Below are 26597 nucleotides of genomic sequence, written 5' to 3'. Positions count from 1 at the left end.
ACGGATCCACTCATTCACTAAAAAAATGGGCTCATCTGAATGACGACGAAACCCACAGGCCACAGCCACGCCTGATCCCTAGAAGCTTCCAAGTCCCATCCCAACAAAATCTTGAGGCATGGAAGAGCCGAAACCCAAACCCAGATGATTCCAACTGTGCCCGTTATTCTCATTTCCAGCTCCCCGTAAGTGTTAGAGTGACCGGAACATCGGTAACCCACACTAAGGATGCCAGCGATCTTTGTCAAAAAGTGAGAAAGAGAAGATTGATCAGACACTGCAGGCCGAGGGACCGATGTAATTTGTGTAATTCAGACACCAGAGGCACCGGCCTCTGTTTCCCTTTGCAAAGTCCTCTTGTCTTTCCGCAAGCTCTGCTTCTGTGTCCTGTGCCCCAGTGAAAGCTCTAGACAGTAGAAAATGCTGTCTTTGGGGCAGGGGGGACTCTTCTAGAAAGGTAAAATGTGATGCAGATTGTAATGATATTTTGTTTTTTGTTTTTTTGGCATTTTCATCATCACAAAATGAAGAACGGAGTCACCAGCCCCAGGCCTCAGTAAAGCAGGACAGTCCTAGGAGGAGCTGGACAGAGGCCCTTGCAGACGTCACTCTCCCTCCCGCGTCCTGTTTTTCTTTTTCTTGTGTCTTCGGGACCCCAATTTGTAAGAAAATTGTATGTCCTGAACTTGGAGTCCTGGTCGCCTCCCTATGGATACAAGGAACGGCAAAAGGCGTGGTCGGACTGCCGTGTTGCCCAGCTCCATCCACATTGAATTTTGTGACTGGTGGTCCCTAGAATGCCCTAGAAGGAGAGATGCTGGGACCAGTGAATCAGAGCATTACCCTGAGACATCCAGCTGGGCCGTGTCATTTCCGTATCCCAGTGAAAGTTCCCTGCAAGATTTTGCTGTATCTTATTTTCTCTGCAGTAAAAACTAGGGTGATTTAAAATTTTTACTCATCAAAATGAAGGCATCAGGATGTGAGTCACGGATACATAGAACCTAGAACTTTTCACTTTCTGATGTTTCCCCCTTGAAGGCCCAAAGAGGCACTGTTTTTGACAGCACTTTTTTTTTTTTTTTTTTTTTTTTTTTTTTTTTTGCTGTACGCGGGCCTCTCACTGCTGTGGCCGCTCCCGTTGCGGAGCACAGGCTCCGGACGCGCAGGCTCAGCGGCCATGGCTCACGGGCCCAGCCGCTCCGCGGCATGTGGGATCTTCCCGGAACGGGGCACGAACCCATGTCCCCTGCATCAGCAGGCGGACTCTCAACCACTGCGCCACCAGGGAAGCCCAGACAGCACATATTGACAGCGTATTCTGGGCGCCCTTCATGAGGAGCCGGCCTGTTCTCTGAGTCCTGATCAGCCTGCCTTCCCCGAGAGGAAGCGCCATCTTTTCTGGAGGCAGCTTGTCTAGCTTCGCCACTATCTCGCGCTGACAGCAATGGCAAGTGGGCGTCTACCTGCTCACTGGGCCAGGGCGCCATGGTGGTGCTCTGGGGGTTCCTGTTGCGACCTGGCCTCCTGCCGCAGAGCCAGGGGACCCCTGGGAACCTCATGGAGCCCACACTCACTGTCGCCCTGAACAGGCCGCTGAGGCTGATGGCTGCAGGTGGCGGGGGATGGGGTTGGTGGGAGAAGTCTGCCACAAGTGTCTTGGGGTCTGCTTTCCCACTGGTTGCTTGGAGATACCGACTCCCCCAGGAGATGAGGACTTAACATCCTGCAGGGTAAACTTTGGCAGATGAGAGATGGCAGTGATGAACAAATTCTTCTCTCTTCCTCCCCCCATGGACTGTTTCAAGACATCTATTAGTTTATTCAGCCCCTCTGAAGCCCTCCCATAAGATGGAGAATCAGCTGTGCTTCTGAACGGCTCAGTACTGTTCTTATAATATTTGTTCTCTCTCCTTCCCGTGATCACTCTCCCCGATGAAGTGTTAGCACAAGTGCATTGTCCTTCATTCTGATTTCTAGACAACCTGGGCTAAGATAGGTTTATACCAGAATATCTCTTTTTTTTTAATTAAAAAATTTGTAAAATTTTTACCTAGACTACTCATTTTCTTATTTTTACTATATTATTTTTAAGGGTAATATACATGCAGAGCAGAAGACTTGAAAAATGCAGAAAAACAAAAAGAACTCATAATCTCATTACCTAATGATAAAGACTTTGCACATCTTGGAGCATTTACTTCCAGTGTTTATTCTTTACATCAGGGGAGTTTGTTTCCTAAATAGTCTTTCCCCGAAGCAGCCAGACCTATTATTTTCAGACTATTTCTCATGCCTGACAGCGGATCCATTCGCAGATTTTTATGTGGGCAGCTTAAATTGGAATAAGATAAATTCATAAGGTGATTCCTAAGTGTATTCTCAGAAATTAGTGGAAATTCCTAAAGTATCTAACATGCTTTAAAAAATGCTCTAGTCATCGGTAGGTTTTCTGAACACACGTAAACTAGTCTCCTTTTCCCTTCACACGCAGTGGCACTAATAATAATCTCTCACAAGGATGCGCAGAGAACAAGAAGACAGGGAGGGGGGCTGAGGATGCATCACTATAAATAAGAATAGTCATGAGATTCAGCAGAGAGATGCTAGGCAGTTAAAGTGGTGACACCAAAATGAAGCGCATTCATGTTGGTTTATTGGAACTTACCCTAGCGTTTTGGGAGACTGACGTCGTTATTAATAGCAGACTTTGTGATCAGCCGATCCTAACATTTCTCTTTATAAGTTGTGTGACGCTTGGGTATTACTTAACCTTTTTAAGTCCCAGCTTTCTTATCTGAAGCATGAGAATAATAATAGGTATCTTGCAGAATTGGTTCATTTATTCCACCAGTATTTGCTCAATACCAGCTATTCAATGAATATTTATTCAATACTGTGCTAGTCTTTGGGGTGCAGTGGCGACTAAGAGGAAGCCTCAGTTCTCTTGGAACCTGCACTGACAGCTCAGTAAATGGTAATTAGTATCATAATCACCACTATCACCATGACTACCATCATCCTCGTCATCGAAATTTCCTCTATGTTGACTGATTTTGAAACATTGGTTAGCTCAGAGCAGTGCACTTTTTAAATTAAACTTTTTATTTTGAGATCATTATAGATTCACATGCATTTGTAAGAAATAATACAGAAAGATCTTGTGTACCCTTAACCAGTGTCCCCAAAGGTAACATCTTATAAAGCTAGAGTACAATGTCACACCAGGATTTTGACATTGGTTCAATCTACCAATCTCATTCAGATTTCCCCAGTTTTAACTGTGTTTTGCATATATATGTGTGTGTGTATTCAGTTCTATGCAATTTTCTCATATCTTCACCACCACACTCAAGACACATATCCACAAGGATTCCTCATGGTGACTTTTTATAACCTTGTCCACCTCCTACCCACCATGTGGTTCCTAATGGCAACAACTAGTCTGTTCTTCATTTCTATAATTTTGTCATTTCGAGAATGTCATATAAATGAAGCCATAGAGTTTGTAACCACTGGGGACTGGCATTTCTCACTCACAATAATTCTCCGGAAATTCTCTGGAAACTCATCCAAGCTATTGCCTGTATCGATAGTTCATATCTTTTTATCCTTGAGTAGACTTCCGTGGTACAGATGTACTTGGTTGTTTAACCACTCACTGTTGAAGGGCATTTAGTTGTTTCCGGTTTTGACTTGTGTGAATGAAGTCTTTATGAACATTCTTGTGCAGGTTTTTGTATGAACAGAGTTTCATTGCAAATTTGTCCTCTTTTCCATCAAAAAATTGATATTTGGTGGTGGTGAGTTGTGTCTGGAGACCGAAATGAATTTATCTTTCAATTCCAGTAGCTTAATTAGAATGCATCTCACTGTGCATGATTCTGGTTGAGTTTCCCAGGTACATACTGACCCCATTCAATATATAGACTCAAGTGTCTTTTTATCTCATCACAGATTTCTTAAGTTAGTATTTGCTCTGATCTACTGATTTAGTTTCCTTCTTCAGGAACTCCAGTTGTACACTGTTGGATTTTTCTTTGCCTATTTTCTCCATCTACCTTTATAAACAATCTTTTTCTTTATTTCTGTTTAATTTCCTCCTTTATAACCTCAATCTCCCTTGTTATGCTTTCTGTGACGTCTAATTTTTCTTGTGTAACTTCTAGCTTAGGCTTAGTTCATAAAATATCATGTTTTAATTTTTTCCTGAGCTCGCTCGACTCTCATTTGACACATCCCTCTTGTGGTACTGTCTTATTTTTGAACTTTCATATGTCATATTTATGTCATGTTTCTGTAACTTATTACAGTTTTTATAATTATTGTTAGTTCATTTTCCATTAGGAAACATTTCTCAATCTGCTTTGTGGCCATGTTTTTCTGGTATGCCTCTTTATCTGCCAATGCAGTATTTAGTTCATTTTTTCTCATTTTCCTTAAAATATCTTCATATTTGATTTACATTTCTTTTCTAATGTTTATACTTATGTAAGATGGGTTTTCTTATAATTTGAAAGCAATATTGTCATGCAGGGAGTAGGGGCTAGACCAAGGTGCCTTCTGTCATGTCACTTCAAAGTACTTCATTCCGTGGATTCACCTCCACAGTTATAAGATCTTATTCCTTTGTATCTTCTTTATATCCAGTGCTTGGACCTGATCAATTCATTCTACTACTAGAAGATTTTTACTCAGGGTAGGAGAGAGTTTTTCCTCCTAGGATAGAGTTTTTGGTTTTTTTTGTTTTGGGGGGGTTTTAAAATTAATTCATTCATTTATATTTGGCTGCATTGGGTCTTCGTTGTTGCACGCAGGCTTTCTCTAGTTGTGGTGAGCGGCAGCTACTCTTCTTTGTGGTGTGCGGGCTTCTCATTGCGGTGGCTTCTCTTGTTGCGGAGCACAGGCTCTAGGCACGGGGGCTCAGTAGTTGTGGCTCGCGGGCTCTAGAGCGCAGGCTCAGTAGTTGTGGCACACGGGCTTAGTTGCTCTGTGGCATGTGGGATCTTCCGGGACCAGGGCTCGAACCCGTGTCCTCTGCATTGGCAGGCAGATTCTTAACCACTGAGCCACCAGGGAAGTCCCTAAGAGAGAGTTTTTATGGAGCATTTCTGGGGTTCTTGAAGGGTCCTCTCTCGGGAGGGTGAGCTTTTGTTGCAAGGTCTGTGTTCTAAGGCTCTCAGCAGTGGCTCTAAGGCTCATTCTAAAGCTGAGATTCTTGCCAGACTTGACTGTGTCAGCTCTCCCCAGATCTGCAGCCAGTGACATTAACTATGGTGGAGTATTTATACCCTGAAGATCAGCAAACACTACAGGTCAAGTTGGTTTCTGAGTTTTGTTGTTTATTTGTTCTGGTGGTTTTTAAACGTTTTTGAGAGCTAACTTACGAGCACACCACGGGCTCCTAAACCATCAGAACTCCCTCTCATCTTCCCTTAGATCCTCACACATTTCCTAACCTATAAAGATTGTGAGTAGGTTTCGTGGATAGTGGTGGTTTCGTCCTACCCAGACCACCAGAGCAGAGTAAACCGTGTCACCTAATTTTATTGAAAATATTGTCGGAACGTTGGTTAAATGTTGCTCTCCTATTGCGATGGGGATTTGAAAATATTTATAATGGTCTTGCCCTGATAAGCTTATTTACTCTGAGCGTAAATATTAAATAAGACAGAGACAATGCAGCGCTAGGCCAACATAAATGTTAGCCTAGAGTAGTAGATTTTAGAGTTAACCCACCTCGGGCTCAGTTATAATCTCTTCTATTTACTTGCTTTGTGACCCTGAAAAAATTACTTAACTTCTCTGAGCCTCAGTTCTTTCTTTTATAAAAGAGTGCAATGTGTAAGATTGATGTGGAGAATAAGTAAGAATGTACCTGGCACATAGTCAGCTCTAGAAAAGAAGAAGTTTATGTCCCTTCCCTTCTCCTGGCTATAAGCCAAAGCAATAAGTTATGGAATTTCAGGCACCAGTGAACCAGGAGTAATATGTATGGAGGACATGAGGAAAAGAGAATACAATGTTCTGGCATTCCTGAATTACGCGCGGAGGGAACACCTCTTTTGCCCCACTTCCCTTTTTAACGAGTGTTAAAGTCTCCAATGAAAATACACATCTGTAGCCTTTAAGTTCTATCCGTTTTTGCTTCGTGTATTTTGAAGCTCTGTTGTTAGATGCATATTCATTTATTGTTGCATGCGAGCTATGACTTGAAATATAAGATGCGATCTAAAATATGCCAAAGCCAGGAAGAACATTCCAGGAAATAGGACTAAGTATTGCAAAGGCACCAGTGCATAGCATGGCATGGTCAGTGTATAATTGGCAAGCACCATACTGATAGAGTAGAAGACGGGCGGCAGAGATCAACCAAATGAGCCGGAAAATTCACTATGTTTCATTTTGCCAACGTTTGACCTGAATTCACCACAGTGAAGCTAAGTGAATTATCTGGACCGTTTACTCTATGAAAACAATCGGTTTGGATGGTTTAGCCTCCAAAGTGTGTCCTACGGGCCGTAGAGCATGATTTTGGAACCAGTCTGCCTGAGTGCCATTTCTTATTTCAACATTCACTAGCTGAGTGGACTTGAGCAAGTCCTCTGATGCTTTTTCTACCTCATTTTCTCATCTGTAACAACAGAGCTTCAAAATACACAAAATTTTCTTACATTATAATAACAATATCCACTTTAGAGGTTTATTGTAAGGACCAGGTGCAAGGTGCTTCGAATGGTGTCTGGAAAATGGTAATCACTCAACAAATGACGTTTATGTATTTCAAAAGCAACGGTCTCAATTGATGGCATGAACCAGGGAGAATAGGAAACTGTTGCAGTTTCCTGGGGCTGCCAAAACTAAGTGCCGCAAACTGGGTGGCTTTAAACAACAGAAATGTATTCTCCCATAGCTCTGGAAGCTACAACTGTGTGATCAAGGTGTTGGCAGGGTCACGCCCTCTCTGAAGGCTCTAAGGGAGAATCCTGCCTCGCCGCCCGAGCTTCCGCTGGTTGCTGGCAATTCTCGGGGTTCCTTGGCTTGGGACAACATAACTCCAATCTCAACCTTTGTCTTCATGCGGTCTTCTCTCCTCCAAGCCTTTGTTTCCAAATGCCGCCCTTTTTATAAGGATGGTAGTCATTGAGCCGCCCTAATCCAGCAGGATCTCATCTTAACCTGGGTACATCTGTGAATACCCTATTGCAAAATAAGGTCACGTGTACAGATTCTGGGTGATACACATTTCAGGGAGACATTATTTAACACAGGGTAGATCTCAACTTGTCCACATCTCTTGACCACTTGCTCTAGGTAGCCAAGTTTCTGTTTTTCTATAACCCCTTTGCACAAAATATTTCCAAACTTCCTTGCTTATTTTTGACATTTAACAATCAAATATACTCCGCCCCCTCGCCCGTCATGCACCGCACGTTCGTGGGGAACCTGGTGCTAAACCATTCGTAGACGACCTGCTTCTAGGTTGGGGTTTCGTACGTAGCAGAGCAGCTCCCTTGCTGCGATCTGTTGAAAGTCAGCCCTCGACACAAGGGTTTGTAAAAAAAAAAAAAAAAAAAAAAAAAATCAAATATACTAATTCCAATTGTACTTTTTTGGTAGACTTAGGCCATTAACTGTCTGTCACAAAGACGTGTGACGGGGTTTGAAGTGTTGCTGCACTCTCTGATACTTGGGTTGGCAGTTTAGAGTTTACCTGTTTTCTTTCTCTTTATTGTTACTATCTGTCACTTCTCGCTGATGTTAGCGTTTATGTTTGTGTAAACCCTCTTTCACTTCTACTTCTGTGAGTTGGAACGCCAGAGCTCCAAGTTTGCTGTAAGTGTAGGATTTAGCCTTACAGTCTTGATAACAGACCGAGGGGCTTCTCTTGAAATTATATTGCATACAGTGCACACAGAAGTAAGCCAATATTCTAAAAGTTGACTGTCTTTGAACTTGTTGAGAAAGCTTGAACATAATGAGATAATATCATAGCTTATTTGGACAGGGATATAAACAATTCTGGGTATTGATATTGATTTCCTATTCCTTGTAATTAGGGATCAGCTAAGAACAATTCAGCCCTAGCTAAGGGCATGGTCCACGTCCCAGCCGCCCAGAGCGCCTGACATTTTTGCGCTGTCCCTGGGCTGCTGGCTCTTCTTTTCTGCAGCAAATTCTTCCTTTTTCTTTAAGGCTCGTATCACTAATCACAGCTCTGTGTACTTGTTCAAATCAAGGCCTTGAAGCATACAAGTTTTATTAATTGATTTCCTTAGAAGACTGCTTCCCTCCAATATACTCTACAAAATGTGGGCTGCCTGCTTTGCAGGTTAACAGGAATGGCTACGCAATGCTCTGTCTGTCCATCTTTCTCTCTGTCCTTCTCTCTTTAACCCAAGCACTGTCTTTCCAGTGCCTGAAATCTCCGTCCCATCACGAGGCCCCTCTTCTGCTTTCCCGATTCCCACTTATGCGCTTGCCATAGAGTTGGATGGTAGATGAGTGAGGCTTTGCTGCTTTTATTTAGTCTGATAACGTGTAGAAGCTTAAGTGACAATGGAATGTACAGTTCTTATATTACCGAGCCTTGGATTCTCAAGTCCATTAACCTCCGGCCCCTTTTATGCCAGGATTCAACAAAGGAGAATTCGAAAGTTTCACTCCGGAATAGGAGGAAATTGACTGTGTAAATGCAGATTCTTCTAGGCATTAAAACGAAGGCTCATCATCAAAAAATCTACAAACAATAAATTCTGGAGAGGGTGTGTTGAAAAGGGAACCCTGCTGCACTGTTGGTGGGAATGTAAATTGATACAGTCACTATGGAGAGCAGTATGGAAGTTCCTTAAAAAACTAAAAATAGAACTACCATAGGACCCAGCAATCCCACTACTGGGCATATATCCTGAGAAAACCATAATTCAAAAAGAGTCATGTACCACAATGTTCATTGCAGCTCTATTTACAATAGCCAGGACATGGAAGCCACCTAAGTGTCCATCGACAGATGAATGGATAAAGAAGATGTGGCACATATATACAATGGAATATTACTCAGCCATAAACAGAAACGAAATTGAGTTATTTGTAGTGAGGTGGATAGACTTAGAGTCTGTCATACAGAGTGAAGTAAGTCAGAAAGAGGAAAACAAATACCGTGTGCTAACACATATGTATGGAATCTAAACAAAAAAGAAAAAGGTTCTGAAAAACCTAGGGGCAGAACAGGAATAAAGACACAGATGTAAAGAATGGACTTGAGGACACGGAGAGTGGGAGGGGTAAGCTGGGACGAAGTGAGAGAGTGGCATGGACATATATACACTACCAAATGTAAAATAGATAGCTAGTGGGAAGCAGCCGCATAGCACATGGAGATCAGCTCGGTGCTTTGTGACCACCTAGAGGGGTGGGATAGGGAGGGAGGGAGGCAGACGCAAGAGGAAGGAGATATGGGGATATATGTTTATGTATAGCTGATTCACTGTGTTGTAAAGCAGAAACTAACACACCACTGTAAAGCAATTATACTCCAATAAAGATGTTAAAAAACCCCAAAACAAACAAAGGCTCAGACGCTGACTGACCCCATTGTGTCCTGCAGTCATTTCTTCTGAGAAGAGGGTCCGTAGACTGTTTTCATTGAGCGTATATTTAGGCGCTATGGATTAATTTTAGTTAAGCGTAGGATAGGGGATAGACAAGTGTATCTCATTTTATTGTGCTTCACTTTATTGTGCTTTGCAGATATTGTTTTTTTTTCCTTTTTTTACAATTGAAGGTTTGTGGCAACCCCTCACTAAGCAAGTCTATCGGCACCATTTTCCCAACAGCATTTGCTCACGTCATGTCCCTGTGTCACGTTTTGGTAATTCTCGAAATATTTCAAATGTTTCATTATTAATATTTGTTATTGTAATCTGTGATCGGTGATCTTTGATGTTGCTACTGCAAAAAGATGATGCCTTTAAAGGCTCAGATGATAGTTAGCACTTTTTAGCTGTACAGTATTCTTTAGTTAAGGGAGTGCATTGTTTTTTTTAGACATAACGCTACTGCACAATTAATAGACTGGAACGTAGTGTAAACATAACTTTTATATGTACTTGGAAACCAAAAGAATTTGTGTGACCTGTTTTATTGCAATATTCACTTTACTGCAGTGGTCTGGAATCGAACCCACAGTACCTCTGAAGTATGCCTGTGTGTGTGTGTGTATAATACACACACACTCACACATACACACAGATACAATATAGGTATAAAGTAGCACAGGGGTGCTATGGAAGGAGTCCGCCCAATTACTCCTTATCAAAGGTTTACTCGCTCAAAAGACCTGTCCAGGAAATGATGCTCAGCTGAAATTATCTTTTTGGTTCAATGAGCCAAACCCAAGGTATTATGCCAGCCAGGAGGGATTAGTGAACCATTATCTTCCTAAGGAATTTTGGCTGGGAGGGTTCACTCATTGTTTACAAGGCCACAGTTTCTATAAAATCTTGGAATTCAGAATTTTTTTGTAATTAGAATTTTTATTCTGAAATAAGGAGATAATCCCATGCATTTGAAAGAAATGCATGTAGTACTTTAAATTCAGGTAATCATTTCATCGTGCCTTACACACTGTGGGGTATGTTCAATGTATAATACCTGATGGATAGATTGATAAAATAACTATCATTGGAGCCTTACAAATGGCCTCTTGAGGGAAGTAGGTTTGAAAATTACTAGGCCTAGGGATAGGATGTCAATTTCCTGGGTTATTCAGTGGCTTTGTGAGTGTTTGTTTCTTATGCATTTCTCATTTTTAGGGTATTCTTGTTTAGTTTTTACACATACAATATGCACTTGGTCGCATTATGTCTTGCTGTTGTTAATTAGTGAGCATGAGGAAATCTGATTTGAGAAATGCTAGTACTTTCCTCACTGACCTGGTCAAGAGTGAGGGGTGAGCAGAGGGGTGCAGGGGCTGCGTGGAGCTGAGGGCTGGGTGGCTGTACTTTCCTGAGGTTTTGAGGCGTCTGTGGTCCTGGATGCCCCGTGGCTCCCGGATACCGTTCCCCCAACACGGAAGGAACAGCACTTCTTTAGACCAAACGCACCCACAGTGAATTCTATATCATTCTTTTGTCTCCCTCTAGAATCCTGGCAGGGAAAAAGGCTGCTTCAAGTTTGCAGTGCTGCAAAGTACAGTGGCCCACTCTCAGGGAACCATAAATATTTAGAATTTGAAGTGGATTGGGAAATTAAAAAAAAAAAAACAACTTAAAAAACGAACTAAAGTTTGGGAACAAGTTAGCCAAGCCCTGGATTCCTTGAAATGCATCTGATATGCATTGCATTAAAGCTGACTTTTGGTAAGAGTTTCTCTAGAACGGAGAAATCAGATGTGAAATCAAGATCTTCTGATTGTACAGCAAAATTGCTTTTGTTTCTTTAAATCACATCCTCGGGCTTCCCTGGTGGCGCAGTGGTTGAGAGTCCGCCTGTCGATGCAGGGGACACATGTTCGTGCCCCGGTCCAGGAGGATCTCACATGCCATGGAGCGGCTGGGCCCGTGAGCCATGGCCGCTGAGCCTGCGCGTCCAGAGCCTGTGCTCCACAACGGGAGAGGCCCCAGCAGTGAGAGGCTCGCGTACCGCAAAAAAAAAAAAAAAAAAAAAAATTCTGGTGAGCAGAATTCTTTATGTTTGCCCTTGCATAATGCTCATCTTTACAGAACGACCAAACCCCTGTTTTTGTTTTTTCTTTATTCCTTAGACCCATGAGGGCTTTTTCTGCTGAAACTGATGAGGAATGGAGTGCTTCTGGGGACAGGAGCCGGGAGAGTGCTGAAGCCCCCAGAGCTGGCACCGAATTCAGGCTCCTCTATTTTCCTCCTTGTTTAGAGATGGCTCATGCGGTCTGTTGGATTCTGGCCCAGACATATTAATTAAAGCCAACAAAGACATGAAGAAGTTCACATTTCCCTAACACACAGAGAGGAAATTTGGGGTCATCACTGAAAGTCACAGAACCGGTGGAATCCGTCGCTCTTAGGGCTGGGAGAATGCTTACTGGACTCAACAAAAGGACTAACTCCATGAGAGAAAGGACAACAGAAAAGAGAGGAAGGGTTTTGTGCTTTAATGGCTAAATGGTTTAATTAGAATCTCTCATTAAAATTAACCACATCTCCCAGACTTTAGCTCGCAAGAATATTTGCAAATTGCAAATGGTACACCAGACTTGGCAAAAATGATCCATGATGTTCAGACTTGGAATTAGTGTGAAAAGCAGAGACGAACTTCACAAGGGTTGAATCTCTTAGACATGGTTAAGATGATACCCATTTCTTTTCATTCGTTCTTAAAGACTAAATGTGTCTGAAACTGGTATTACTTTTTCCCATCTTCCATTCATTCTGTACCAGAAGCTTCTGTTTGCTATTTCTTTAAAGTTTTAGTGTCATTACCTTTGGGTCCAGGCACTCGTCAATCAGATAAGGGAACCGTCAGGGTCACTCCCAGCCACTTGAGCTAACACACTGAATCAAGAACACTTGGATCTCTGTTTTAATCTATATAACATAACACACATTTTAATGTATTGTTATTAAAAAATTCCATCCAGTTCAATATTGTACTCCTTCCGCTATGATCCAACACCCTTATTGGATTCCCACACATGTCCCCCCAATTTTTATTGATATAAATTGGTAAAATCTTGCAGTTTGTCTGGTGTGCATTGCAACCTCATAGGTCATATTTTGTATCTGTTGGGACTTGCTGGAATTTGAGTCTGGTCTAGAATCAATGAGTTCACCCTGCAGAGGGTCACCAGTCTTTTGTAAGGCCTTGGAAGAGACCACTGCATGATCTTCTGGCATAAGGACAATCACTTCCTTAGACATGGGAGAAAGAATTTCTTCTACTGGCATGGAAGACTTGACAGAATCTGGGAACTCAAGGTCCCCAGCCATACTGACTACGCCTATATGTCTCCTTCTCAAATTTTAGGGTCCCACTCCTTTCCAATCATTGCCTTAACTTTAGCAAAAGAGATAAGATTGGGAATTCAATTGAATTGGACTTTGGGCTTGGTTTCCAGAAATCTTGGCCTTGCAACTACAGAAAAAAGTTATTTGTTTTTAGGGCAATCATAGAATATTTCTCATCCTTTACCCAGACATTCAGCTGGGGATTTAAAGCCCTGAGCTCATCATTTTCTTTCCCCACTTCTTCATTGTCTATAAAGTGATTTTTATTGAAGAAACTACTTAGTCACCCGAAGTCTTGTTTTCTGTGGACGTTTGATTGCAGGTAATAATTAAAGTAATTTTTGCCACTGCATCTCATGGACTACCATTATTGGTTATTATTAATAATTCTGGATCATTAATACCTTTCAATTGAATCAGATCAGAGGACTAATTTCAGATAGCCTAGAACTGGATCTGAGAACACATTCTCTGGAACCATTTCTGGTACTAATTTCCACATAAGCTGGATTCAGTTAGAGAAGCAGGATCACTGTAAGTAATGCAGAATAATGGATTTGTTTTAGGAATTAGAGCTTCCCCAAGCTGCTGGAGAGAGTCCATGCAAGGCTGTTGCCTCTGCATCGAGTGATGAGCCTGAGGTCTTCACAGGTTACCTAGGTAACCTAGGTTACCAACAGTGAGTCAGGAAAGCTAGACAGGAAATGGGATCAGCACAGGCGGATCGTGACCCACGAGAACAAACCAGAATCTCTGTAGCTCTACTGCGCGCAGCCCTGCTAGCACAGGTAACCTGCTGGAGAAGCCGGTGGTCTTCACCACGGAGCCGTGCCTGGCCCGGGACTCAGAGAAGGTGAGCAGGGAGGTCTGTGGGGAAATGGACAAGCACGAGGCTGGCTACTGCCCCCTGCACCAGGCGTGCCAGTGACAACACGCGTGAGCTGACTTGACGCCTGGGCCCTGCACCTGACCTTCAGAGCCTGAAAATATGGCAGAGGATTCATTTTTGACTTCCAAATATCATGCAAATTTCTCTTGTGGTCAAACCCACCCCAGAAATATGCGGGGAAGAGGATGCTGGGAAAGCCATTCCAGCCTAGCTAAGTTGACACGGTACAGTCACCCAAGCAACAAATGATCAGTATTCCCTGTGGTCATGGAGCTTACATTCTAGTAGGAAAATAGCTTTAAACATAAATATATATACATAGATAGTATAAATATGTGTGTGCATTACTTATTACAATCTTCTGAGAAAAGCACTTTATTATCTCCATTTTACAGATGAAGAAACTAAGGTAGAAATAGGTTAAGTATTTTTCGCTGGTTCCCACAGCTCGTAAGTGCCAAACCCAAGCTCCTGAGGAGCCCACAGCATTAGCTGCTCCTCTGCTTTGTTTATTTTGCATAAAGCCTTCCCCAAACACTCACCTCAAACTGAACACCCTTTCGGGTGATATCACAGGTTTTAGCAGTTCATGGCACTCACATTCTTTTAACTGTCCTTCTTATTGATAATTGTCTCCTCCAGTTGAATATAAAACTCTCTGATAGCTGATACGCATTTCTGTCGGCAGGTTTGCCTCCACTGCTAATGGTGAGCTGGCCCCTTGGAACCTCTCGTTGTACTGACTTAACGCCTCCGTCAGAGCAAGGTGTGTGGACCTGGGGCCCAAGCATCACTCAGTTGGAAAGAAAGCTTTTCTAAATTGCTTGTGTCCTTTCTTGGAAATGTGCTGAAGCAAAGAGAAGGCAGTCAGGGTGTCTTCAAAGATTCCCCGGGGGGCTGGTCTCATGATAATCACATAATCCAGACAAGTCAGGGCAGGGGAACAGTCAGGGAAGAAAGAGGGGTCAGAGCTGGAGCTGGTCAGATGGTGCCCAGCGTTTACGTCTGCTCTGAAGAAGGATCATTGCAAAGGATTATTACACAGATTCCTGTAGCTCATTCAGCCGATGGAAGAGACAAAAACTCCAGGTCTAAATCCTGCATTTTCCTTTGTCCCCAGAATGAAAAGGACCTTTGTTGTCTCTCATTTAGATTTATTTAACATTCAGCCCAAAGAAAACGGAAGGGGGGGCGGTTGACCTGGAGGGGAAAGAGGCCGCCACCCATCTCCCATCATTTTGGCTTCAACTGTTATAGGCTCCCATGAAAATGCTGGAAAGGGATTTGTTTTGTGGTTGGGTTTCCTTTTTTTAAAAAAAAGAATCATGACTAGATCTGCAGTATTTCCTCAAATATGTGAGGGGAAGGGAGCGGTGACTTCCTAAAGGAAAGTATTTATATTTTTAGACTGAAATGTGCTTTGACAAAGCTTGTCTCAAAAAATACATAAAAAAGAGAGTTCTGAACAAAGGAAAATACCTCTTAAACCATAGTTAAGGCAGTTTGGCTTATAAAGTATATTTTAATGTCATGAGAGAGAGAGCTGAGGAATTTTGTTTTATTTTCAAGGATGACCAAAAAAGAAAAAAAAATGCTTCTGGATTTTAGACTCTCTGCCTTGATTCCACTTTTCTTCTGAACTTCCTTGCTTTAGGCTCACACATCAGCGGGGGCCAGGAGAGCCATCGCTTTGGGATGATAGGATCGGGATTGCGTCCACACTGTGAATAATGAACTGGGGATGAGGGAGTGGGGTGGGGGGAGAAGAGGGAAAGATGCTCCTATGAGGACACAACCCACTCTGCTTTGTCATGAACTTACGGTGTATTATGGGTCAAGGGAGTGCTGGAGGTCACCCAGTCCGGTGTTTCTGGCCTCGCAGACCATGTGCACCAGGGCGTGGGGCGCAGGAATCCACGTGCTTAATATGCGGCCCAGGAGGGTCAGCCCCGTCCCCAGCTGGTGCAATGGCCTAACTTCCCAAAGGAGCAGTGGGTGGTGCAGAGAGGGGACAGAGCTCAGAACAGCAGCCAGTTTAAAGCAGAACCCACTCTGAGACACGTGGCTTAAGCAGGGACACTGCTGTGCCAACCTGGGTGTAGACAGGTGGACCTGGCCTCTGTGATATGCCTTCTGGGCTCCGGGAAGACATCCCCCTCGCCACCCCGCCTTCCTCTCTTACATGCTCATCCTGAAATCCATGAAGGAAGTCACAAAACCTTTCCGCCACAGTGGGAGATAAATGCTCTTTGAAAAGGTAAGAAGGTGGCATAAACATGTTGACAGTGAAGGCAACATGGAAATGGGAGGCTGTCCATTTCTGAGCAGATGGTCACATGGGAGGAAGAGGGGGTGTGAAAATACCCAGGACCCGAACGGGAGCCTTGAACAAAGGGAAGGCCACAGATCACAGAGTAAAGGTTGGCTAGAAGATTAAATGTTTCCAAATTTTGCATTATCAAAGTTTGCAAACATTCAGGAAAATTAAAAGGACAGTATACTGATTACCTAGACAATGACCACTTATGTTAAAGAAGTTTCTTAACGTACCTCCACATTTGCATCAGCTACCTGTATATATATCTGTGTGTGCGTGTGCGTGTGCGTGTGCGTGTGTAGTCAGAGATGAACGTTTCCTTAAGAATAGAGTGCAAGACAGGGAAAAATGACAAGGTGCACTGCAGAGAGGTTGTCAAATTTACTTCAGGTCGCAGACGTCAGAGAAGAGAGGCTACACCCAAGGTTTCAGACTCTGCTCCTTCCACTGGGCAACGTATCCTACTATTAATTGTGACTCTTCACCCTTCACCCTTGGATCATACTTCTGAGTGTTCAGGTTGCTTTCACATAATGCATATTATTTTCAGTGTCGTTCTACCCAGTGTGAAGGAAAGAAGAAAATCACAGGGAAAGGAAGAAGACATCCAGTATCTGCTATCATCCTGAAAGCAGAGTATCTTCCAGGAGTTAAGCTCAAAAGATGAGGTGTGGAAAAAAAAAAAAAAAGAAAGAAAGAAAGATGAGGGGTGGCCTTTCTCATGCTGTTTAAGGTTCTTTTGACATCTTGAACAGGAAAAGCTGGAAAAATTAATTTGGGGCCCTCATCTCCTAAGGCAGGGCCATACCACTTCACAGGGAAACCAAAGAGGCAGTTCTATCCAGAACCTGCATTTCCCATTCTGCACACGGATGCTAGAATGTTGAGGAATACTTACCTGCTCACACTCCCTGTTTTAGCCGCCTCCTCTAGGCTACCCCCATGCTGTTCCCTCTTCCCAAAATACCTTTCTTCCCATCTTTTCAGCTGGGTTGTGTGCCCCTCACCCTACCCACTGCTTACTCGTCTGGTTGCATTTTTACTCTGGTTGTAATTTCCTGTTCATTTATGTGTTTCCTCCGCTGGACCACAGACTTCACAAGGACTGAAACTGTGTCTTAATTGCTCTTACAGGCTCAGTGCTAAACTCAATCCCTGCCACTAGCAGACATGCAGTAAGATTTGTTGAATGAAACCATGAACTCACAAAGATTTGAACTTTAATTTGGTGTAGTAAGATTTCAACGCAAGGGGAATAAAGTGTAGCAGGCTTTTTTTAAAATTTTATTTTGTGGTTTGTTTTCAAGGGCGAGAGGCAAGTGAGGGCTTTGGCAAGTGTCTGAAGAAGGGAGGAAACAGACTTCAGTGCAATTAAGACAGAGGCTTAAGCAGGTTGGACGGTAGGTCCAAGAGAATGCTTGCAGAGCTAATGACCCAGTTTTTGGGGCAGAAAATATGGAGGTTTTCAAACAAAGAGTTTCTTGAGCTCTATGCTATAGTCAGCTTGGATGGAGGGTATAAGAGAGTAGGTGGACGAAAGCACCAGGGGCGAGAGGAGAATCTGGGCGTGGCCACAGCACTGCCCGGGGAGCCACTGCCTTGCTGGGTTTTAACAAAGGGCAAATGGGATTCGTTCAAAATAAGCTAAAACTCTATGGATGGCCTGAGCAGGACCTTTCCAGTTTCCAAAGGAAGAGACTTAAGTTTCCAAAAAATTTTAAATGTATATTTTAATTAAGAATGTACATAACATAAAAGTCACCCTTTTAAGCAATTTAAAAGTATATAGCTCAGTGGCGTAAGTGCATTCACACTGCTGTGCAACCACCGTTGCCATCCGTCTTCAGAACCTTTTTCATCTTCCAAATCTCTACACATTGAACAATCACCACCATTCTGTTTTCTGTCTCTGTGAATAAGTTCTATATTAGGTTAGCAGTATTATAATGGTCACATTAAAGGAACTGATGTATAACTATATTGTGGTCGACAAGGTCAGCACCAAAACGATTAGAAAAATGTAGGTATGTTGGTAATAAATAAGGATTTTTTTTTAAGTCAAAATAATCAGTTCTTTTCTCCAAAAGAAGATTCCTATTAGGTGAATGTTTTGGTAACTCTGAACATGGGCAGCAACTCATTTCTGCTCAGTCCGGTCGGAGAATATTGATTTGAGGATTTTACAACACTAACGTGCGAGTGTGTGACGATTTTTGTTTTGGCTCTTCTGGCCACTGTCTAGACTGGGCTTCTTGCTCCTTCCTTTATATGATCCAAGGAAGGTCTTTCCAGAACCAGTTTCTTTTGTAATGACACGTACTTGAGACTCTCCTGGTCCGTGGTCTGTCTTGTGGTTGTGTGTTATGGACTGACTTTCCCCAAAGGGCATTTTGTAGTTACAGGACACCATCCATCCCCAGTTAAGACATTTATTTAGTCATTTCCTTTAGAATCAGGTCCAAATTCCACTACCTCGTTTTCAAGAAGGTCTGTAGTATAGTACCCAATGCAATTCCCGGTCTTGAGTTACATTTTGGAAAACGTTGGCCAAGACCTGTATACTGCCAGGTGCTGGTGGATGGTGGGTGGGTGGATATATAGGGCGTAGAGATGCAGAGAAGACGCACGACTCTCCAAGATGAACTGGTTTCACCTCCTCACCGACCTAGCTGCACGCTGTGTTTTTTTTTAATAAATTTATTTATTTATGGCTGTGTTGGGTCTTCATTTCTGTGTGAGGGCTTTCTCCAGTTGCGGCGAGCGGAGGCCACTCTTCATCGTGGTGCGCGGGCCTCTCACTGTCACGGCCTCTCTTGTTGCAGAGCACAGGCTCCAGACGCGCAGGCTCAGTAGTTGTGGCTCACGGGCCTAGCCGCACCGCGGCATGTAGGATCTTCCCAGACCGGGGCTCGAACCCGTGTCCCCTGCATTGGCAGGCAGACTCCCAACCACTGTGCCACTAGGGAAGCCCAAAGCTGTGTTCTTATCACGTTTCTTTCACCAGAAATATCTTGCCCTGTCCATGTAAGGCTACCCATGTTCCTTAGGACCTAGCAAACATTCCTTTTCATCACAAAACTTTCTCTGACCATTTCAGTCCTCACTGATCTCTTGTTCTGAAATTTCAAAGCAACCATACTCTCTTCCATACAATCAGGCAAGGTAATATCATCATCTTTTTTGTTTGTTTGTTTGTTTTTCCGGTACGCGGGCCTCTCACTGCTGTGGCCTCTCCCGTTGCGGAGCACAGGCTCCGGACGCGCAGGCTCAGCGGCCATGGCTCACGGGCCCAGCCGCTCCCCGGCATGTGGGATCTTCCCGGACCGGGGCACGAACCCGTGTCTCCTGCACCGGCAGGCGGACTCCCAACCACTGCGCCACCAGGGAAGCCCTCATCATCTTTAATGTTTGCTTTATTTCAGATATATTGGTCTTCTATCTCCAATATAGTGTAAAGCCCCTTTTCCAATGGTGCTGCACTCATTAAACATTTGTTTGGTGAGTGATAATGAAAGACTCCTCCTTAAAATGAACAAATAAACAAACAAGAACAATGCTTTCTCCCCTGTGTAAAAAGAGTATTGATTCTTCTTCTTTACTGAAGTTTAGTGGGATTTGGGGAAGATGTGTTCAGTCAGCTATCTTTGTCCCTAAGTCCAGGTAACTTTTCCAACATCACCAGCTCTTAAGTGGTGGAGCCAGTACCCAACCTTAGATATTCTGACTCCAAGTTCAGTGTTCTTTCCAACACAGCGGAGCCTTTTGGTAAGAGAACAGAAATCCAGTTGCCCACAGCCAGTCGTAGTTACTGAGGACATAAATGGGAATCCAGAAAGGATGACATTTTTTCCGGACAGTAGGAGTTTGCCAACTGTCCAGTATTCTTCTCAAAGGGATGGAGACATTCAAATATCTATCCTAGAAGATCTGTGACTGGACAAAGGAGGAGGGTAACCAATGGCTTGTCTAGAGATAGAGACAGAGCTGTGAGGTAAGCAGGGCAGCATCTTTTTCAGCATTTCCTAATCCTGGGGCCAACATCTGGCTTCTTCAGAGTCACAGGAGGCCGTGACGTTAGGAGCAGAGACCATGGTGTCTAACCACCTTGATTTGGATCCCAGTGTCTTCTACAAGCTTTGTGACCTTGTGCAAGTAACTCAACCTCTCTGGGCCTCCATTTCCTCATTTGTAGGAAATCTGTAATATTAGAGCCTCCCTGGTAGGGCTGCTCTGAAAAATAAATGAGTAAATATTTGTCAAGTGCTTAACATAGTGCCTGGCTCATAATAAATAGGTGTTTTCTGGAAAACAAAACAAAGTACACAGTGTTGTTTGTGGATTTTGTTTTTCAGAAGTGGCACAATAAGCCATTATGGAATTTGCTTTTTTCATTCAACATGTGTTTTGAGATGCTTCACTATGAAACACAGAGATCTAGTTTTCTATTTATTATGAGTGAGGAAGAACATTAGCTTGGGAAAGTGATGCTATATCACTTTCAAAATATACACATATTTTATAGCACAGGGAGATCAGCTCGGTGCTTTGTGACCACCTAGAGGGGTGGGATAGGGAGGGTGGGAGGGAGACGCAAGAGGAAGGAGACATGGGGATATATGTATATGTATAGCTGATTCACTTTGTTATACAGCAGAAACTAACACACCATTGTAAAGCAATTATACTCCAATAAAGATGTTAAAAAAAAAAAAAGAAATCGTTTTGGGGAGGATATCTCATTTAGCTGCACCTGAATATCAGTGCTTCACTAACACCCTAGCAAATGCATCTTTCTGGATTTTTTTCAATTTTTCAAGGTAAATTTTTTAAGAGTAAATAGTATGATATTACGTCATTTAAATGCAGTTGTGATTCTTTGTTCCTCAACAGCTATTTTAAAGTTTTCCTTTTGCTCATGAGTCTATACTCGGTGATGAATTCCATTTTTTAGAGACTTAAAAAAACAGATTTTTATCAATATAACACAATGACACACACGTATAGGCAAATCTTGACATCATTTAGAACAAACCTACTGTATATATCTTTGAACTTCTTCCCATAGTGACAAGAAATAGGTAAAAATCCTACGTGTTTTCTGTTATGAATAATATTATTTATTTAATTTTAGCTTAGTTTTCTTTTTTTTTTTGAGAGTGTGTGTTTAATTATCAAAGTAACACCTACTCATTTTTTGTGCACCCCTTTCCCTTCAGTCCCCTCATTTTTAAATATAAAAAACAAATACAGAGCAGGATAAAATAAAATGTTAAACACTTTATCAATTCTTCCCGGTTCCACTCACCCATGGTAACTCCTATTAACTCATTGGATCTTGGAAAGAAATGGATGGCATTCTCAAAAGGGGTAAGTGAAGAAAGTTTTATGCAGGAGTATTTGCAAAGGAGGGGGCAGCGTTAAGAGAATCTAACAAGGGGTAGTGAAGCATCCCGGGGGTAGCAGCGGCAGAGTCCTGTACTACTCTCTGAAGAAGCAAGGAGCAAGGGAAGGGAGTGGTCACCAACCCAGCAAGACCTGCCATTGTAGAAAAGGGCCCTGGAGGGGGGCCGTGGCCTTGGGGAGAGGAACACACTACTGCCCACCCCGAAGCCTGGCTGGGAATTGTTGCGGGAATAAATACCCCATTCTCTCTCTCCTCCTGGCCTCCCCTGTCTTGCCAATTTCTGGGCCAGATCTAACTGGAAGTAAGAGGGCAAGGCAGCTGTTGGTGCAACCCATGGCAGTCAGGCTCCTGGGTGGAGAGCAAGATAGAGGAGGATGGAGAAGGAGTTTGGGGGAGAAATGGAGACAATCCATCAGCTCGCCTACCCACAGCCTCAGTGACCCCCAGTCTCTGAGAATCTCTCCATGGCCTGTGCGTTTGCAGGTTTCCCTGCATATCCTTTTAGAGCAGAGGCAACCTCTGTGAAGGATTATCCCTTGAAGAGGAGGGCTGACAGGGTGGGTAGGAGCCTGGGGAGCTGAGTCTCCCGAATGGCTCAACTCTGTAGCCACAAAAGGGCAGATCTGAGAAACAGATGTTGCCTGCGGGGACATTTTTAATATTTAGAGTCTGACTCATCAAATGCAGGTGGTAATCACTTAGATCCCTGGGCCACCAAGCAAAACTCTGAAAGAGCACTTAGCTTTTAATTAATGCATGATAAAGCAGAGAAGCATTTTCCGTTTCTGGGACCACAGTGTTTGGACTGGTCTGACCATATTCAGAACCACGGCATCGTTTTGTTTAGCTGCAATACTTTCCCCAACTCGAACCATGTAGTAATATTAGTATAGGTATTAGGTGATTCGTAAAGATGCTGAATTATACCAAAATCATGACCAAGTAAGTTTATTTTCAATATATTGTTCTTTAATTTTACCCATGGAATTGATTAGGACAGACTTACGGGGGTTAGTGATTTAGAAAATGGACGACAAATCTCTGTTGTTGAGTTCTCCGAGTTAGGAGGAAAACAGAGAAATCAGATTTTCGTAGAAAGCATTAATTCTAGCTATGGCTGGAGTAACACTTGTCTGCGATCTTCACTGAAAAAGTAAGTCAAAGCCTGGGTTATGAGAGGATTAGGGACAGTGATGGGAACGTTCTGGAGGAAATGTGGAAGTAGATTAATTGTAATATGTTCTGAGCTTGGAGTCTATACACTCAGCTGTGCAGAACTCCTAAGGAAAAGGCAACCCTAAGCCCTTCGTGGTAGTAGGTGTAACACAGCTTCCATCAGTATGATTAGAACTTTCCAAACCCTGTGCATTTTCCTCTCTTTCCTTGTCACAGTTCTCAGGCCAATCACCCACTTCTCGGTGCTTGGTTCCTAATGTGAACCTAGTAATCTATGTGTGGTCCCACCAGCAACAATGACAGACACGCTGTCCTTAATACCAATGGAGATCCACATACCACATGTTTACATATTCCACAGTTGTAAATCAAGCGAACAAACTATTAAAAGATACTCTGAGAACATACTTTCCTGGATTATTTGATCATTTTTATTGGGTTTTATCTTTATTTTTAACTGCATTATTGAGATATAATTTATACAGCATAACATTCACCTCTGTTAAGTATACAAAGAATTTTAGTGTGTCTACAGAGTTGTGCAATGATAACCACCATCTAATTTTGGAACATTTCCATCATTCTGAAAAGAAACCTCTTCTCCGTTAGCAATCCCCCCCATTTCCACCCCAGCCCTCAGCAACCACTAATCCTCCTTTTCGTCTCTATAAATTTGCCTTTTCTGGACATTTCATACACTCGAAAACATTTTTGATCTGTGGTTGGTTGAATCCACAAATGTGGAGTCGGCAAATATGGAGGATCCACTAGACTATAGAATCTGGAACCCATCCCCCATGGGTGTTGAGGGTTGGCTTCATTCCATGGCATGGATACTCAACATTTTGTGTTCCATTCATCAGTTCACGGACATTTTAGTTGTTTCCGCTTTTTGGCTATTGTGAATAATGCTGCTATGACTATTGTGGACAAGTCTTTGTGGGGATATACATTTTCATTTCATTTCTGTCTGGTAGATCACTAGAAGTGGAATTGCTGGGTTTTATGTGGGTCTGTTTCGTTTTCTGAGAACCGCTAACCGTGTTCCCAAGTGGCCGCACCAGTTGAGAGTCCCACCAGCACTGTGTGAGGGCTCCAGTTGTTCCCATCCTCAGCAACCCTTGTTATCGTCTGTCTTTTTTGTTATAACCACGCTAGTAGGTAAAAACTGGTATATTGTCTGGGCATAGGCTCATGTACTGAGTTCTAATTTTAAAGATTTTACTTTCCTTTTTTTTTAAGATTTCCGTTTTTTAAAAATATTTCCATTCTCTGCTAAAATTCTCTATTGTTTTTCCGCACCTTTTCCTCTATTTTCTTTAACATACTATAATTATGTTGAAATTCTTGTCTGCTCTGGGTTTGTTTATAGTATATTTTTTCCTCCAGGACTCAACAGACTCAATATAGTCCTTTTCCTCGGCATGCCTTGGAATTTTTCAACTGAATGCTGGACATTGTATATAAAATACTGTAGGGGCTCCAGGTAATACTATCTCTTCCTCCAGAGAAAGTTCCCTCTTTCCCTTGTTAAGCAGATAGAGTGGGAGCTGATCATTTTCGTTCAACAAGGGACTGAGCAGGCTCTATTTTGCATTGCAGTCTACCTTTGTCTCATCCATCTTCAACTGAGAGCCTGATGTACATTCTGGAACTCCTCCACCTGGCGTATCGTGAGCTCCAGTCCTTGTCTCATCATTACTGAAGCCGACAAAAGCTTTGTTCTAGTTTTCCGAGGGTTTCAGCTCGGCTTTTTATCCTCCCGTCCTCTGCAGCTATTTTGAACAGAAAATTGCCATGTTTGAGGCCTTGCAATTATATCACTCCAACTGTATAAAACTGCCAGAAAGTCTACTGGTTTCTCTGTCTGTCGGAAGCAGCTCTCTACTACTCAGAAGTCTACTCAGGGAAAGGGGATTGGGGGGACTTCCCTGGTGGTCCAGTGGTTAAGGCTCTGCGCTTCCACTGCAGCAGGCACGGGTTCGATTCCTGGTCAGGGCACTAAAATAAATAAATGAAAGACTGGTTTTCTGGACTCTTGTTCATAGCCAGGAATTAGATTAACCCATTTCCTTAGGGAAAATTGTCTGCAGGTCAGATCACCGCTTCATGGGCCTCCCTCAGAAATTTTATTACTTTTTTTTTCCTTGTGCTTCAGCAACCATGTGATGCCTTTAAGCAGACAATGTTTATATGTTATCTAGCTTTTCTAGCTGTTCCTGGCAGAATCATTGGTCTGACATAAGCGACTCCATCCTACCTGAAAGCATAAGGTGAGTGCAAGAGGTGGTTTTATATATATGTATCATTTTTAAGTGCCTATACTGAGAAATTTTTAGGCTGTCTAGTGTGCTCCATTGCCAGAAATGGAAGACCTAAATGTACTTTTTTCTTGATAATATGTTTTCTAATAAAATATGTTGTCTTTACTGTATGTATATATTTAATTCTAATATGAAATATAATTTTTAGACATGGAGTGCTTATCTAATGACTTGTTCAATTTACATCCTTTAAAATATTTAAGTAGGATAAACAGAACACATTAAAAGTGGTGCGCTGAAAAGATACTACGAGTCACAATAACTGTCACAGATGGTAGACAAGTCTTGTTGATTTGCCACTTATTTCGCATTTCTAAATTATCAGGACGATCCCCATTAATAGTATAAAGGAAATATGAACAAATTACAAATAAAACTACTTCAACTTTTTTTTTGGAGAAAGAGTACATTTATTCATCTAGAATAAATCACCAAGAATGACTAACTATATGTAATTTCTAAACTCTGGTGAGTCATATTGCTAAAGTAACCAAGTGGAAAACACCGTAGGAATCGAATTCCATTTATAACTGAATGCCCGATATAGATGATTTTGAAGTTCCACTTTAACAAATACAACATGAATAAGATCATTAAGCTTTCTCTTGTGAATGACTGTGTTTCTGTCTTTTAAAATGCTTTGGTATCTGCTTGTTTCAGATAGCAGTTATCTGATTAACCAGAGCATTTTCCTAAAACTGTCTATTTTTAGTTGGCCCTTTTCTTGCCTTTGGAGATCTGCCATCTGCAGTGATCTCAGAGAAGGGAGGGTCTGTTTACTGGAGAATGCGGCACTTTGGGCAAGATGGCAGTGTCCCGGCAGGTTATCTACTGTTGGAGATCTACTGTTGGAGATCTCAGACTCTGAGCATTCACTTCCTTATATGGAGGAGACAAAATCAGGGGTAGAACTTGGCAATTAGTTTTTTTAAAAAAATCAACACATAATGAACTGATTCTATTCCAGTTAGTAGGAGAAAATATATAAAAATTGTGTGTATCATGTTGCTTTGTTATTAATATCGGCGATTGTTATTTCACATGAAATAGTAACAAGGCGTTATACACGCTCATCCACATACTTACGAAATTAATGACCGTACAGTACGCGTCATGGCAGCAGTTTGCCAGGTCTTTCTTCCCCACCACAGCCACATGGCGATGCCATTTACATGAGGGACCCAACCTCATGGGAACACTAGTGAAATGCACAAACCCTGGCAGGGTAGTTGTAACTCCAGCCCTTTTCTTTCGTATCTAAAAAGCCTAGCAGTATGCAAAGGATTGAGTAAACTTACTACTAGAGGAACTTTGAATCTACCTTAATTTAAAAATAAATCAAAAGGAATCAATCCCAAACGGGTACTCTATTGCTGAGAACCGTTTTCGTGGACACACTGCCCAGTGACAGAGACTCACCAGTGGATCACGTCCCTTAGGTTGGAAAGAGCTGTATGTAACACGTCAACCTCGTGTAATAAGTACTTACCTTTCAAGTCTTAGT

General features: G+C 42.5%; 1 protein-coding gene across 1 annotated transcript in view; it reads left to right on the top strand.

Moving 5' to 3' along the window:
* Positions 1–1488: 1488 nt before the first annotated feature.
* The window catches only part of LOC132417747 (uncharacterized), a 53326-nt gene continuing 28217 nt past the window's right edge, over positions 1489–26597 (top strand). The window contains exon 1 of the mRNA XM_060001519.1: positions 1489–1615. Coding sequence (XP_059857502.1) covers positions 1489–1615 — 127 coding nt within the window. The remainder of the gene's footprint in view (positions 1616–26597) is intronic.

Source organism: Delphinus delphis, chromosome 21, assembly GCF_949987515.2.
Source record: "Delphinus delphis chromosome 21, mDelDel1.2, whole genome shotgun sequence".
Taxonomy (NCBI): domain Eukaryota; kingdom Metazoa; phylum Chordata; class Mammalia; order Artiodactyla; family Delphinidae; genus Delphinus; species Delphinus delphis.
Note: the sequence above shows the minus strand (reverse complement) of the source record. Positions and strands in the feature narration are given on the sequence as shown.